Source organism: Heterodontus francisci, chromosome 10, assembly GCF_036365525.1.
Source record: "Heterodontus francisci isolate sHetFra1 chromosome 10, sHetFra1.hap1, whole genome shotgun sequence".
Taxonomy (NCBI): Eukaryota; Metazoa; Chordata; class Chondrichthyes; order Heterodontiformes; family Heterodontidae; genus Heterodontus; species Heterodontus francisci.
This window is the reverse complement of record NC_090380.1, coordinates 102,261,117-102,277,787: the sequence shown is the minus strand read 5'-3', so window position 1 is coordinate 102,277,787 and position 16,671 is coordinate 102,261,117. Positions and strand designations below refer to the sequence as shown.

The 16,671-nt window shown below is 40.9% G+C and overlaps 1 protein-coding gene across 3 annotated transcripts in view; it reads left to right on the top strand.

Moving 5' to 3' along the window:
• Positions 1-16,671, top strand: part of dyrk1aa (dual-specificity tyrosine-(Y)-phosphorylation regulated kinase 1A, a) — a 142,919-nt gene that overhangs the window by 122,014 nt on the left and 4,234 nt on the right. For 2 of the 3 annotated variants that reach the window (XM_068041189.1, XM_068041190.1), the window contains exons 7-11: positions 1,206-1,492; positions 7,115-7,261; positions 9,064-9,243; positions 12,121-12,427; positions 15,918-16,042. In XM_068041189.1, the coding sequence (XP_067897290.1) occupies positions 1,206-1,492; positions 7,115-7,261; positions 9,064-9,243; positions 12,121-12,427; positions 15,918-16,042 (1,046 nt within the window). The remainder of the gene's footprint in view (positions 1-1,205; positions 1,493-7,114; positions 7,262-9,063; positions 9,244-12,120; positions 12,428-15,917; positions 16,043-16,671) is intronic. The other variant, XM_068041192.1, reaches the window with a different exon arrangement.

Sequence of the window (16,671 nt, the reverse complement as noted above, 5' to 3'; positions counted from 1 at the left end):
AGTTTAGATTTGGTTAGATTGAATAACTTGTAAGTGAAGTTAAAGTAATTGAGAAGGATTAAAGAAATAATCGGACAAGCAGAAGTGTTTCATTTTTTTTTTAGCTTCAGGCAATATGTTAAAAGTATTTCAGAGATTTTATTACATTATTGTTTACTTCACTGTCATACTGTGAGGTGAGAACATTTTTAAAGAATTATTGGCTTGGCTACAGTGTAGGACTAAAACTGAATTTATACTTAAATAACTTTTTGATATGTAGCTCTGGCAGCCTGTCAGATACAACAGTCTCTCAAATCTATGCTTTCAGAAATAAATGTTCCACAACTTTAGTTTTCTAGAAACTTTAATAGGTGACCTTGTCTCATTAGACCATGGCATCGTATTGAAAAAAGGCATGCTGGGAAACCTTTGCTTAACAAAAAAATGCACATCTCCATGCTGCTATGAAAGTAAAGTACGTTGTAATACAGTATATTGCCAAGAGCACTTGATTTTTGAGCTGAGTGTGGAGAAGCCTTTCCCTGTGGATTATAGAAATAAATTTTTGAAGCAGCTTTTCAAGGCTGATCTTTAACCACATTATGTACCCTTGAAGGCTGGCAGATGCAAGTTTCATTGAAATTGCGAACAATTGTTCTGATGTGCTTTGAACCTGAACATTTTGGTAACCTGTTTCTTTGCAGTTTTAGTGAAAAGTAATTCGCTCAATCTGCACATGGCATTTGTGATTTTTTTTAAATTTTTTGGAAGACTGTTATTTTTCTAATTCTATTGTGTTTAACTTAATTAGAAGTGCCTGAATTGCTTCTGAATATAGGAGCAAAATGGGAACTAAAATTTCTAATGCTTATCAAATATTAAGTATTAGATTTACATGATAACTCACTGCATTAGTCTGAGTGGGGAAATGTCTACCTTGGAAACATGGAGCAATAGTGAAATAAAAACAGAAAATGCTGGAAATGCTCAGCAGCTGTGGAGAGAAACACAATTAACCTTTCTAGTTGATGACTTTTCATCAGAAATAGTATATTTGTTAACTTAAATAAACTGTATTGTTTACAAATGCTCCAATTGAACAAGTGTATGCAGCATGTGTGTAGCAACTGACTGACAATAATTGAGTAATACATAATTATTTTGTTTTGGAAGAATTGCAAGAACAATATGCATAAATATACATTTTATTTCCTCCTTTGCAGTTCATCTGAAACGACACTTTATGTTTCGAAACCACCTCTGCCTTGTCTTTGAGATGCTGTCCTACAACCTATATGACTTGCTGCGCAACACCAATTTTCGTGGTGTTTCCTTGAACCTTACACGAAAATTTGCGCAGCAGATGTGCACTGCTTTGCTCTTCCTTGCTACACCAGAGCTCAGCATTATCCATTGCGACCTAAAACCTGAAAATATCTTGTTGTGTAATCCCAAACGGAGTGCTATCAAAATAGTTGACTTTGGCAGCTCCTGCCAACTTGGACAGAGGGTGCGTATTATTACTTTATGGTTTTTGTACAGACTTTCCTGCTCTGTAGATTAGCTTTGAATTTTGGGGAAACTTGTGTTTTAAAGAAATGAACTATTATTGCCTTTTGAAAAATAAATATAGATACCATTGTACCCTGAAGAAACTGATTTATGTGGGCCTCATCCAGTCTCTGTAGGGGACTTTTTTAAAAAAGGCTTGGAAAATACAGCAAAAAAGAATTAGCTTTTTGAAAGCACTTGAATATCTGTAAAGAGTTGGACTCCTATTTATACTCTTATGTAGATTGTCTAAGATAATACAATTTCTCTCTGGCGTAAAGAATGTGATTTCAATTCTTCTGCTCTTTGTGTATGTACATGATTTTTGCCAAGAAACCATATTAGGGGAGGAGTTTGAATTATGTGCCACTTGTATAGCTGTCATTGCACAAGAATGGTTCCTGAAACATTCCTACTAGATACAAAAGTGATTCTATGTTACTGCATTTACAATCCTCAGTCCAAAAACTTGCATTTGTAGGGTTCTCATGCATGAAGTCTCAAGGCACTTTACAAAGGATTAGGAGAAAAGGGACATGGTCACCAACGTGAGGGATAGAGATTGATTGGAAACCAAAAGCACGGTTGAAGTCCTGAATTTTGAGGAGTTTTTGAAAGGGCAGGAACATCGTGGCTGCCATTTATGGAGCAGAGGAGGTGAGGCAAGTCTGGTGTTAGAGGATTGAAGAGTGCACACAAGTATTTAAGGCAGGGTGAATCGCCAAGACTGGGAGAGAAAAGGCATGAGTAATTTTGAAAAGGAGGGTGAGAATTGTGAAGTTGATATGCTGAAAAGAAACCTATGAGCTAGTGAAGGATAGATATGGCAATGTGGCAGTTAATGTGGATGTGTGCACTAGCTCCAGTTGGTTTGATTCATTAAAACTAGAGGTAGAAGGATGTAGAAGATGACCCTTGGGGTGACTCTGATTTTCATGATGCGTATGAACATATGAATTAGGAGCAGGAGTAGGCCATTCAGCCCCTCAAGTCTGCACCATTTGATAAGATTATGGCTGATCTCAGTGTGGCCTCAACTGCACTTTCCTGTGTAACCCCCCCCCCCCCCCCCCCATAACTTGACTCCCTTGTTTTATCAAGAATCTATCTAACTGAGCTTTGAATATATTCAGTGACCCAGCCTCTGCTGATCTCTGGGGAAGTGAATTCCACAGACTAACGACACTCAGAAAATAAATTCTTCTAATCTCAGTCATAAATGAGAGACCCCTTATTTTTGAGTTGTGTCCCCTAGTTCCAGTCTTGCCTATAATTGGAAACATCCTTCCAGCATTCACCCTGTCAAGTCCCCTCAGGATCTTGTATATTCCTATAAAGTTGCGCCTCATTCTTCTAAACTCTAATGGATATAGGCCCAACCTTTTCTCATAAAATAACCCCTTCATCCCAGCAATCAGTTGAGTGAACCTTCTCCAAACTGCTTCCAATGCAATTTTATTCTTTTAAGTAAGGAGACCAAAACTATACACAGTACTCCAGATGTGGTCTTGCTGAGGCCTTGTACAGTTGTAGCAAAATTTACCTACTTTTATATTCTTTTGCCCTTGCAATAAATGACAACATTCCATTTGCCTTCCTAATCACTTACTGTACTTGCGTACTAACTTTTTGTGATTTTTGTACCAGGACACCCAGATCCCTCTAGTTGCAGAGTTCTACAACTGCTCACCATTGAAATAGTATACTGCTTTCCTATTCTTCCTGTAAAAGTGGACAAGTAAAAATTTCCCACATTTACTCCATCTGCTAAATTTTGTCCCACTCACATCACCTATCTATATCCCTTTGTAGACTTTGTCCTCTTAACAGCTTACTTTCCAACCTATCTTTGTGTCATCAGTAAATTTAGCAACCATACTTTAGGTCCCTTTATCCAAGTTAATATAGATTGTAAATAATTGAGGCTCCAGCACTGATCCCTGTGGCACTCCACTAGTCAAATCCTGCCAACCCTAAAATGACCCATTTATTCCTACTCTTTGCTTCCTGTTGCTATGGGGTCATTAATCCTGTCTCATTGCACATTTCTGCGTCTAGAATGGCCTGCTCCCTGGTTAGCACTAGAACATACTGCTGGAAGAACTTGTCCCAAATTCTATCTAGGAACTCATCTTTCAGCCTATCTTTGCCAATCTGATTTGTCCAATCTACATGTAGATTAATGCCACCCATGATTATTGCAGTTCTTTTCTAACAAGCCCCCATTACTACTTTCTGTATACTATGTCCTACAGTTTAGCTACTATTAGGGGACCTATAAACTACTCTCACAAGTGACGACTTTACTTTGCTATCTCTGAGCTCGACCCAAACTGATAGTTCAAAAGATAAAGATGTCCTAACGTCATCTCTCTCACTACTGTGATATCATCCTTAGTTAACAAAGCTACCCCACCACCTTTTCCTAGATTCCTATCCTTCTGAAATGTCAAATACCCTTGAATATTCAGGTACCAGCCATGGTCACCTTCGAACCACGTTTCTGTAATTGCTATCAGGTCATGCATACTTATTGCTATTTGTGCTATCAATTTATCCGTTTTGTTACGGATGCTACAGGCATTCAGATTCAGAGCATTTAGTTTTGTCGTTCTACCATTTTTGCAAACTCTGGCTGAGGGTGGTGAGTGCCTGGAACTTGCTGCCAGGGGAGGTAGTGGAAGCAGGTACGATAGCGACGTTTAAGAGGCATCTTGACAAATACATGAATAGGATGGGAATAGAGGGATACGGTCCCCGGAAGTGCAGAAGGTTTTAGTTTAGACAGGCATCAAGATCGGCGCAGGCTTGGAGGGCCGAATGGCCTGTTCCTGTGCTGTACTGTTCTTTGGCCTTATCTGCTGTGGCACACTTCAGTTTGTGTGCTCTGTCCCTTTCTGCCAAGCTCTGGTTATCATTACCAATGTCAGTACCCTGCACTATTGCCATGTCCTTTTCCTTTAATTTACCACATCTCCCATCACTTGATCCCTCTCCCCTGCTATTTAGTTTAAAACCCTCTCTACTGCCCTAGTTATACTACTCACCAGAACATTTGTCCCAGCACGGTTCAGGTGAAAACTGTCCCAACAGTACTGCTCCCACTTTCCCCAGTACTGGCACCAATGTCCCATGAATTGAAACCCATTTCTCCCACACCAGTATTTGAGCCACAAATTTAACTCTATAATCTTATTTACCCTGCACCAATTTGCTCGTGGCACAGGTAGTACTCCAGAGATTACCACCTTTGTGGTTCATTTTTTATTAACTGTTAACTTAGCCCCTAGCTGTTGATCTTCAAGCAGAACCTTTCTTAATCCCCTCGGTTGGTACCCACATGAAAAGCAACAACTGGATCCTTCCCCCTCCCAGTTCCCCTCCAGCCCTGAGCCGATATCCTGAACTCTGGCACCGGGCAGGCAACACAGCCTTCTGGACTCCTGCTCTCTGCTGCAGTGAGCGGCATAGTGGCGCAGTGGTTAGCACCGCAGCCTCACAACTCCAGCGACCCGGGTTCAATTCTGGGTACTGCCTGTGTGGAGTTTGCAAGTTCTCCCTGTGTCTGCGTGGGTTTCCTCCGGGTGCTCCGGTTTCCTCCCACAGCCAAAGACTTGCAGGTTGGTAGGTAAATTGGCCATTAGCAATTGCCCCTAGTATAGGTAGGTGGTAGGGGAATATAGGGACAGGTGAGGATGTGGTAGGAATATGAGATTAGTGTAGGATTAGTATAAATGGGTGGATAATGGTTGGCATAGACTCGGTGGGCCGAAGGGCCTGTTTCAGTGCTGTATCTCTAAATCAAATCTAAATCAAATCAAACTGTGTAACCCCCTGACTATACTGTCCCTACTATCACTGCCTTCCTGTTTACTCCCCCCAGTTGAATGGCTTCCTCCTCCATGGTGCCATGGTCAGTTTGCTCATCCACTCTACAGTCCCCGCTGTCATCCATACAAGCTGCAAGAACCTCGAACCTGTTGGACAATTGCAAGGGCTGAGGCTCCTCCATCTGTATCTTTTCGGTCCCCTTATCTGCCTCAGTCGCAGTCATACTCCCTGTCCCTGACTACTGGCCAAATCGGAAAACCCTAGCCTGAGCGATCTGACTGCCTTCTGGAATAAGTGTCCGATAATTTTCTTCCTCCCTGATGTGTTGCAGTATCCATAGCTCAGCCTCCAGCTCAACAACTGTGAGCCGAAGTTCCTCGAGCTGCAGACATTAAGTGCAGATGTGGTTGCCTTGGACCAGTGGTCCACAGAGTTACCTGTGTTATCAGAGGAGAAACCATTGATCTCAAAATAGTGTCTGTGTTGATTCAGTTATAAAAGGGATCAGGAGATGAAGAACAGTGCCCTGGATGTAGGCATTGAAGGAGAGTAGAGCGGTCAACTGTTAAATGTGGCCAGAGATCAGGAGGATCTGAAGAGACAGAGTCATGGTTCCAGTCATGCAAGATTGTGATTTTAACCAGTGGAGTCTTAATACTGTGGGCGAAACTAGGTAAATTGAAAGGATAAGAGAGGTGTGAGCATCATTACTAACCACAGCCTATTAGACAACAGGAGAAGAAGGCAATGTTTGAGATGGAGCAGTGATCGGAAAAGTTTAAGCTCGGTCTTGAGAGGAGCGATGTCCGTGGTTTTGAAGGTGGGAGCTGTGCCAGATGAGAGAGAGTGTTGGATGGGCATGAGGTGAAGTTGGGTGGTTCAAACCTGGCATCAGGTATGGTGAGTCGACTGAGCATGTGGTAGGCTTTGTGTATGAACTAACTGAACTCAGTGGAAAATGGGGAGAAACTGCAAATGGAGTAGGGAGAGCATATTTAATTGCACTGCAGTTGAGGGAGCTGAGAGTTTAAGCTAGTTGACATTGATGCAACTGGATGGCAGTAGCTAGTGTGGATGGTCCTGATTCTGGACTACATTAAATTAAATATTTTGCTAGAGATGTAAAGTTTGATTTTTCTAATGCTAAATTTTTGCATTTTGTTCAGGGAAATCGATTGGAAATGTATTTATAATTTGTATTTCAATCTGTTTGAGAGATTTCCTATTATAAACTGCAAATCTATGGAAGCCCTTATTTCATAGTCAGCACTGTAGTCTTAAATATTCAGAAATATTAAAACAAATATTCTTGACATACCTATGTCATATGTAGAAAGACTTGCAACAGTTTTGTGCATAGAACAAAGTTGAAATTCTGTCAGTTTAAATAATTCTAAGAACCTCAAAAATGGTTGAAGTTAAATGGATAAAATTTGAACTTTTTTTAAAGTTTAGAACTGATCATAAAGTGGCACAGATCAGTGACTAAAATAAACACTACAGATTATGGATTTTCGATCCTGTATTTAATTTTCAGAAAAGTAAAGCTTTTCTGCCATTTTTGCTCACATTTACCTCATGGGTAGATGTGAAGTGTTCCTATGATCCGTGGAAAGAGAGAACTTGATTTTAAACGCTCAATTTTGGACAAGTATGCAGTTTTGACAATACATTAAGTGCTAAGTAACAAGCAATGATTTGTAATACTTTCAGTGGTTCCAGTATTAACTGTTGTATTTTTATATTCTAGATATACCAATATATTCAGAGTCGTTTTTACCGTTCACCGGAGGTACTGCTGGGAATGCCCTATGATCTAGCTATTGACATGTGGTCACTAGGTTGTATTCTGGTGGAGATGCACACTGGAGAACCACTCTTCAGTGGAGCTAATGAGGTAGGAAGATGTTTTAAAACAAAATTCGACCACGTGACTCGGTTAGGTGGTCAAACTTCTGGAAAGGCAAATACTGAGTATATTCTGTCGTGTGAAAGGTTGTGAAAATCCAAATTCACTGATTTAAATCTGTACAGTGCCAAGGATTTTACTTCAAAGTGTCATTCTTTGATTATTGTACAAAATGCTGTTGCTTCCTTACTGCTAATTGGCTATGTAGTGACCTTACAGTATCACTTAAAACTTCATGACTCAGATATACTGAGCCGAAGTGATGAGTCATAGTCTTAATGGCACAGAGGGAGGGCATTCAGCCAATCGAGTCCATGCCTGCTTTCTGTAGAGCAATCCAGTCAGTCCTGTTCCCCAGCTCTATCCCTGTAGCCCCGCAAGTTTATTTCCCTCAAGTGCCTATCCAGTTTCTTTTTGAAATCATTGATCATCTGTGCTTCCACTATAATTACTAAAAGATCCAATTGGAGTACTTTTTACCTCGGCATGTTTCAAAGGCCAAAAAAAGCCCTTGACTCGTAATGCCGAAATGTTAGGTAATCGCTGTTTAGCTGTTGTGTTTTGGGAACCTGACACTCATTATACATAAATTCTATAGTAATTGTGACTGGAAGGACAAAAAAAACTATCAAAATATATTCTAATTTTGTGTAAATAAAACTGAAAATGTTATGTAGGTTTGCAGACCAGAAGTAGCCATTTTTATTCTGTAATGGGATTGATTATTAAATGGGACAATGCTAGAGAATTGGACATTGGATATGGGTTGAAATTGGGCTTTGTGCTTTAGATATCGCCAATATGAAAAGTCGACCTTTTTCTGCTTCATTTTCGTAGGATTTCAGTTTTTTCTTTCATTCATTTAATCCGTTATAAGTTGAAAGGTTTGCCCAGGTATTCATGTGCGAGTAAACTTTTGTGAGAAAGCTTGGTGTTTGGTTAGAAATCTGTAAAACTCAACTGTTGGCATTATTAACCTGTGTTTAGTTCAGCAAAATGTTGACTGGATAAAGCTATGGAGAGCATTAGTTATGCTGAGCATTAAATCTACAATTACACTTCAGCTGAATATTTAGAAATGAAGACAAGGTTCCAGAGATTAATTTAGCATTGTTACTGGGCTGAATTTTACGCTTGCCCAAAGAGCGGGATGGTGGCATAAAATGGAGCGGGAGGCTCCGGGAGCCCTTCCTGATCCGCCTCCGCAGTCAAAAGCAGGCGGCTCTTGAACATCCCGGGAGGGGGACCCTCCTGATCGGGCACCCTATGCCCGATGGAGGGCCTCCCGTTTTTCTCCCCCCACCCACCCACAAGTGACCGCCCTTGCCTCGCCAGGGGCTGACTGATTACCCCCGGCGAGGCAACCAAAACTTGCCTGTGCTCCAGCGTCCCTGACATCGTCTCTTGAAGCTGGGCTGTAGTCCCAGCAGTGGCCACCGCTCTTGGTGGCGCTGCTGGGACTAAGAGCTGCCAGTCCGCTGATAGGTTCTCATCTCTATTAGGCGGGACTTCCTACCTCAAGCGGGTGGAAGTCCCATCTCACACCAGTTGAAGCCTGGCAACACGCAAAATATGGGTCGGATCCCCAGGTGAGGCGGAAGTGGGTTCGCCACCGACTTCAGTCAGTGGCCGACCCCCATCCACCTAGGGTAAAATCCTAGCCATTATCTTAATTAAATCCACTAGATATAAGCGATGACTTTATTATGAAGATATCAGTAGCTTGCTCAACTGTGACCTGATTTATGTTTCTTGACATCACCATCTCTATTTTCTACATTCCTCCTTAGGTGGATCAGATGAATAAAATTGTAGAAGTTCTGGGAATTCCCCCATCTCTCATTTTAGATCAGGCTCCGAAAGCACGGAAATTTTTTGAAAAGTTGCCTGATGCTTCATGGACAGTGAAGAAGACCAAAGATGGCAAGAGGGTGAATATCAAGAGTAACATTAAAAAAATTGGAAACACAGTAAGGACTTGAACTTATTTGAAATATAATTTATAGTTATATGCGGTTACTAGAGTTTTTAATTTTTCTGTGTGCAGCCTGCATCCTTTAGAAGAGGGTGCAGTGATCTGAATTGTTAACTTCATGATACCATTAATGACACTCCCTGAACTGGTTTAACAAAAGGTCCAAAACATTTTAGTGCAAGTTTGGTGAATGAATGTGTTTAACTTCATTATAAATAGTTTCTAAATTTGTTGTAGTAAAATGAGCTTGCTTTGTATCCTGGCAGCTTTGTTTATTCATTGCACATGGACAGTGGAACTGATTAGTTGTTAGCCATGAAGATATTTTATTTATTACTTTGACAGATATTAACCCCTAGCTTCAGCCGCAACCACAAATTTTCTTAACTAAGATGTTAAACCATAAACCAATCCTGGTGGAATGAGGTATTTTTGTGACAGTGGACTAAAATGCACACTTGCATGGAGAAAATTTAGAGATCTATTGAAATTTTGTAGGTGGCTTTTCTTTGCTTTTGCGCTGCTTTAGCGAAGAGACAGAGACTTGTATCACTGGGTGCCTGCCCACTTTATAGCCTGCTGTGATAAAATCTCGAAGTGTCCACTCAAGTATTTTAAGTTTGGTGACAAGGGCAGAGTGATTTCTTATGTCATGATATTTTGCCACTGTCTCCTTAGCAATGCTCAAGATAGTAATGTTGGTATATGGAAGGTGTCTGATGTAGCTCAAGGAGGTAGTACATGCAAAAAATGTTAGTAACATTAGTGTTTATAGTGAATACATGATCAACTGATGAGCAAAAAATCTGAAATTGGAACTCTAGTTTGAAAAATGGTGATGTTCTTTGTAGTTGTTGAAGTACCTGTGACCGTGGCAATTTTACACTGTTCTTCCCATCGTCCCCCCCCACCCTTACCCTATGGTGAGCTCTTGGGTGCTGGCTGGGATATTAGAAGGAACCTGCTGAAAATATTTGAATGAGTTTGATGCTGGGAAATTCACTGTTGCCAGGAGCAGGCCAACTTAACTTAGTGCCAGTGATCCTAGCTTATAAGTACAATTTTGACATCAGAATGTGGCTGACTGCAGCAGGGACCATCAGATTATTTTAATTCTAGTTCAGCTGTACTTTTACAGTTACTTGTCATAAATTTGCATGCTAAGATCTTTGTTTATAAATACTTTATTCTCAGGAGAACTGATGGAAGGAATTTTTGCCTTTCTGTGCAGTGTTTTTTCTAAGAGGGAGAGATCATCGTTAAAAGTCTTATTTGCCAATTGGGGAAAATCTAGTTATCCCTTGCTGGCAGCCCACTGAAGATTTCATTTCATTGACAGCAAACCAGAAAAAGCCTATTCTGTTCTCTCACTCAATCTGAACGAATGGCGCTCATAGTATTTATCTCTGCTTAGTTGCTACTTTAGAGGCATCAACAGTGCAAAAACTGATACTTTAGTACAGTAAAGTTTGTCCAAAAAGCTATTTCCTGGGCACCATTCAGGACAAAGCAGCCCGCTTGATTGGCACACCATCCACAAACATACACTCCCTCCACCACTGACGCACAGTGGCAGCAGTGTGTACCATCTACAAAATGCACTGCAGGGCAATGCACCAAGGCTCCTTAGACAGCACCTTCCAAACCTGTGACCTCTACCACTTCGAAGGACTAGAGCAGCAGATGCATGGGAACACCACCAAGCTCCCATCCAAGTCTCACACCATCCTGACTTGGAACTATATTGCCATTCCTTCACTGTCCCTGGGTCAAAATCCTGGAACTCCCTTCCTAACAGCACTGAAGGTGTACCAACCTCACATTGACTGCAGCGGTTCAAGAAGGCAGCTCACCACCACCTTCTCAAGGGCAATTAGGGATGGGCAATAAATGCTGGCATAGCCAGTGATGCCCACATCCCATGAATGAATATATAAGAAAAAAAATTGGCTGTCAGTTTAATTCTTAGCACACTGAGGATTATTTAGCAAATTTTGTTCAATCGCGAATCACATCTAATGTTGGACACTTTTGAGTTTTACTAGCATGGGCTGGTTGGGTACGGTCTGTACCTTGTCCGTTGTGAACGGCGGAAGGGAGATGTTTGATACGATCTGCCAGTTTCTGGGGCGTATGGCCTATATACCTAGCATCACACTGGCATAGAAATTCATATATCACATTACTGATTTGTGTGATGGGCAGAATGTCTTTTTGGCTTGATGGCAGCATCCTGTTGGTGACTAACACCACATGTGTTGCTACTGCATAGCATTTATTTATGTATGGTTAGAAAACTGATATTCATAGAAACACGCAAACGAGCAATAGAAAGTGAAAGTTTATTCCCTTTCATTAATTCATAGGGATTTTGAAGTGGATTTCATAATTTTATATTTTCAATTTTTTCTGCCTGTTCTCCAATGTAGCTAAGATCTTGGCCTATGATTGCTTTTAGGCTTCTGACAGTCCTGCATTGTAACCAATTGTTGAAGGTACAAGAATGGTCCAGTGTGACCAGCAGAATCTTAAGTTTTTTAATAAACCTTCCTCTTTCGTATTGGAAAGTATGTAACATTTGCTTGTCGCCTTCCTCTGAACAGCATCGTACAAATCTGGAACTTGCCATATGCATGATTATAAGTATAAGTCCATCCTTCATTACTTGGTGATGCAACATATTGGAGCACCAAGTTGCTGGGCAGTCCATAATTAAATTTAATTCTGATTGAGGTGCTGATGACTTCCTGAAGCCCTCCAAAATTCAGCTTCCATTGATCTATACAGGTGTGGAGGTTGTATTTTCTGTCCCAGTGCACTGTTTCAGTTAATGAAGTAGGATTTATTACAATCCATACCTTTTTTATTATAGGAATATAAGCCACCTGGAAGCCGTAAACTTCACAGTATCCTTGGAGTAGAAACTGGTGGTCCTGGTGGACGTCGAGCTGGAGAATCGGGCCACACCGTAGCGGATTATCTGAAGTTTAAGGACCTTATTCTGAGGATGCTGGACTATGACCCCAAGACACGGATAGCCCCCTATTATGCACTGCAACACAGCTTTTTCAAAAAGACAGCAGATGAAGGGACAAACACAAGTAATAGTGTATCAACAAGTCCTGCCATGGAACAGTCGCAGTCTACAGGCACCTCTTCTAGCACATCTTCGAGCTCAGGTATATAACTACAAAATATATTCTAGATTGTTTCCTTTGCAGACTCTTAAATTTCTTTAAGGAATGATTGTTGTTGGGTGAATTTTTGTTGAAGTGTGGACCATTAGTGCTGGAGAATGACTATTTCATTTCATTTTTAGGATCCATTTTCTACTTCTGATTTGAAGGAGGTCTGATGCAAAGTGTAAATTGCTTTGTTTAGAAGAGCACCCCTAAGACAATTGAATGAATGCTTTTATATCTGGCCACTATGTAATATGCTCTTTTGAGATTAACTCTTGGGTGCAATTCCCAGAACCATCTTTTGAGTGAGATTGTCAGTTTGTCGAATTCTGAGAAGAATTTTGAACAAGTTACACAAACTCCTTTTGTGCTTCGGCCTGCTAGTCCTGATAACAACAGAGGAAACTTTTAAGTTTGTGTTGCATTGTACACTGTTCCCAAAAATGAATGGTGCGATGGACTGTCCAAAGAAATGGATTTTGTGAAGTTATTCATTTTATAAAGGAAGATGGAAACAAATGTGTACAATTTGGGGAGATGTGAAATCCAAAATTAAGCTATAGATTCTAGTCTAATAGTATTTGCTCAGATGTCACAATATAAGTGCACATATAAAATTGCCATTTGTGCACTCCCAGGTCATAGTAAATGTGAGTCAAATTTCAACAAAAAAAGGACGAGCAGTCAAGCAAATAAGATTGAAAGCATTCCCAAATATTAGGATTACCTTTTTCAATGTATATGGAAGTGAATTTATTCAGATGTATCCAGACAATGTCATGAAATAAGTTTTATCAAAAAAATTCTTTTTCCAAAAGGCAAAAACAAATGTGTGGGCTATGAAAGAAAAATTTGCTTGGTTATGTGATTTGCTCGTTATTAAATGGATCGGAGTGCATTTTGAAGTTGGTTATGCGTATGTTTCAATACTGAGCAATGACAGGGATATGCCTCTGACAGGAGTTGTATGTAAACACACATGAATGTATTTCTGCTCCAATATGTCTAAGCTACAATATTCCCCATATTATTAAATTTGAATTTCCAGTGTTCTTTAATCCCTGTGACTGCCTACCATAACATACTCAGATGGAAGGAGATAAAAAAAAACCTCAATGTAAATATGGGAATGGGAGTGCTGCTTTGTTTGGTGTTCCTTTAGGAACATAGGAGCAGGAGTAGGCCATTCAGCCCATCGAGCCTGCACCGCCTTTCAATTCGATCATGGCTGATCTTCCACTTCAATGCCTTTTTCCCACACTATCCTCATATCCCTTTACGTCATTTGTATTTAGAAATCTGTCAATCTCCGCTTTAAACATACTCAATGACTGAGCTTCCATAGCCCTCTGGGGTAGAGAATTCCAAAGATTCACAGCCCTCTGCGTAAAGGAATTTCTCCTCATCTCTGTCCTATGTGGCTTCCCCCATATTTAAAAATTGTCCCCTGGTTCTAGACTCCCCGACCAGAGGAAACATCTTCGCTGCATCTACCCTGTCTATCCCTTTAAGTATTTTATAGGTTTCAATGAGATGACCCCTCATTCTTCGAAACTCTGGAGAATACAGGCCCAGTTTCCCCAATCTCTGTCCATAGGACAGTCCTGCCATCCCAGGAACAAGTCTGGTGAACCTTCGTTGCACTCCCTCTATGGCAATAATATCCTTCCTAAGGTAAGGGGACCAAAACTGTGCACGGTACTCCACGTGCGATCTAACCAAGGTTCTATACAATTGAAGCAAGACTTCGCTACTCCTGTATTCAAATACTCTTGCAATAAAAGCTAACATACAATTAGCCGCCTTAATTGCTTGTTGCACCTGCATGTTAACTTTCAGTGACTTGTTGACGAGGGCATCTACATCTACACTTTCTAATTTCTTACCATTGAAGAAATACTGTGCACATCTGTTCCTCCTACCAAAGTGGATAACCTCACTTTTTTTGCACTAAGAGCACCACCACCGGCATGTTCCTCGTCAAACCACACACCATCCTGACTTGGAACTATCTTGCCGTTCCTTCATTGCCGCTGGGTCAAAATCCTGGAATTCCCTTCCTAACAACACTGTCGTTGTACTAACGCCCCAAGAAGGCAGCTCACCACCACTTTCTTGAGGGCAATTAGGGGTGGGCAATAAATGCTGGCCTAGTCAGTGCTGCAGACATGCCATGAATGAATTTAAAAAAATCAAAAGTAAGGATGTTATGCTTCAGCTGTGCAGGGCATTGGTGAGACCACATCTGGAGTACTGTGTACAGGACTGGTCTTCTTACTTAAGGAAGGTCGTAAATGCGTTGGAGGCAGTACGGAGGTTTACTAGACTAATACTTGGAATGGGCGGGTTGTCTTGCGTAAAAGATTGGACAGGCTAGGTTTGTATCTGCTGGAATTTAGAAGAGTAAGAGGTGACTTGACTGAAACATACAAGATCCTGACAGGGTGGATGTGGAAGGGATGTTTCCCCTTGTGGGAGAATCTAGAACTAGGGGTCACTGTTCAAAAATAAGGGGTTGTCCATTTAAGACAGATGAAAAGTTTTTTCTGAGTGTTGAGAGTCTTTGGCATTCTCTTCCTCAAAAGGCAGTGGAAGCAGAGTCTTGGAATATTTTTAAAGCAGAGGTAGATAAATTCACAATAAACAAGGGGGTGAATGGTTATCGGAGGTAAGTGGAAATGTGGAGTAATCACTTCAGTCGTGAACTTCTTGAATGGTGGAGCAAGCTCGAAGGGCTGAGTGGCCTACTCCTGCTCCTAATATGTTTGTATGTAAACATCAATTTTCTTATCTGCAGGAAATCTTATAGACCTGGTCTCTAACCCAGCTAGGCCACTGGACCATACATCTAAAATTTGGGGAATATTTGCAACAGTTTAATTTTCACATGGACTTTCATTCTCCATTAAGCTTGATTGTATATATTTTTTAAAACATGCATATGCGCGCATTTGAGTTTTGGTGTCGAGATGAGATTGGCCAAACTGAGCATCATTCTTTTGGTTAATGACAAGTCAGTCTCTTTTGTGGTACTGCTTTGTAGCTCATTGCAAATTGTGCATTGTCCTGTGTTTAATCTGTGAACACTTGACATGCTAAAACAGTAAATGCTTCTGCTACTGCTGAGTATTCTGTCTACTACTTGATACTGATGCAAAACCAAAGCTAATATTTTAAAGGTTTTTTTAATGGGAAGCTTGCAGTGTTTTGCCTAATGTTGCAGTACATTTAAAGGATATATACACAATTTCAATTGATTCGACAAATTTTCAATACACTGACATTGATTTTTTCCCCCCCTTTTTTTTTCTCTTTCTTCCCCCCCCCCCCCCCACCACCCCTCTCACTCTTTTTCCCCCCCCCCCACCCCACCCCAAGCCAAGCCTCCCAATCCTGCCCTCCAACTCCCATTCCACACCACGCAAGTAATACTTTGTTTGTGTGTTCTACTTTTTATGAAGCACATACTAATGCTCATCTTTAACAGGTGGTTCTTCTGGGACAAGTAATAGTGGAAGGGCAAGGTCAGACCCAACGCATCAGCATCGGCATAGTGGTGGGCATTACAGCGGAGCTGTCCAGGCCATGGACTGCGAGACACACAGCCCACAGGTGAGCTCTGTGTTTGAAAAAAGTCTCCAGTGCTCCCTTCACATCCCTGTGGTTGCAGGTTTGAGTTCAGCGATGACTGGTGCTTAATTCTGTCAGCCACACATGTGATTGGTTTAGTCAGTTCTTGCAGGTTGCTTAATGGGAATTCTCCAGGCAAGCAACATGCCGTATCTCAAATGAGAAATCGAACTGGCGTCTGCAATATTCCATGGAAAACATGCCTCCCATCAACTGGCACAGTGGCATTAGCAAAAGTGGCCATGGAAAAGCTATCAGCCACAACTTCTAAGCCGAAGAAGGGTTTGTAGAGGCAAGCAGCCTTAAAGTGAGGCTTGGAGTGGGGTGGGGTAGGGAAAGGAACACCTTGGGGAAAATTGTCTGCAATTTCTCATTTTATTACTTATAGTTTGTAAAGGAATATCATTCAAAGTTTTTAATTTTGTCATTATTTCATTCAAAGACGTTTTTGTTACTCTGGAAAATGATTTTTTTTGCCTATTCATGCACTATTTATGTACAACTACATTATTCTAAATTCTCCTAAGCCATTCTGTGATCCATTACTACATGAAATACCATTTGATTTTGCTATTAACAGCAACCAGTCTGATGTGTATATTTTTATGGCT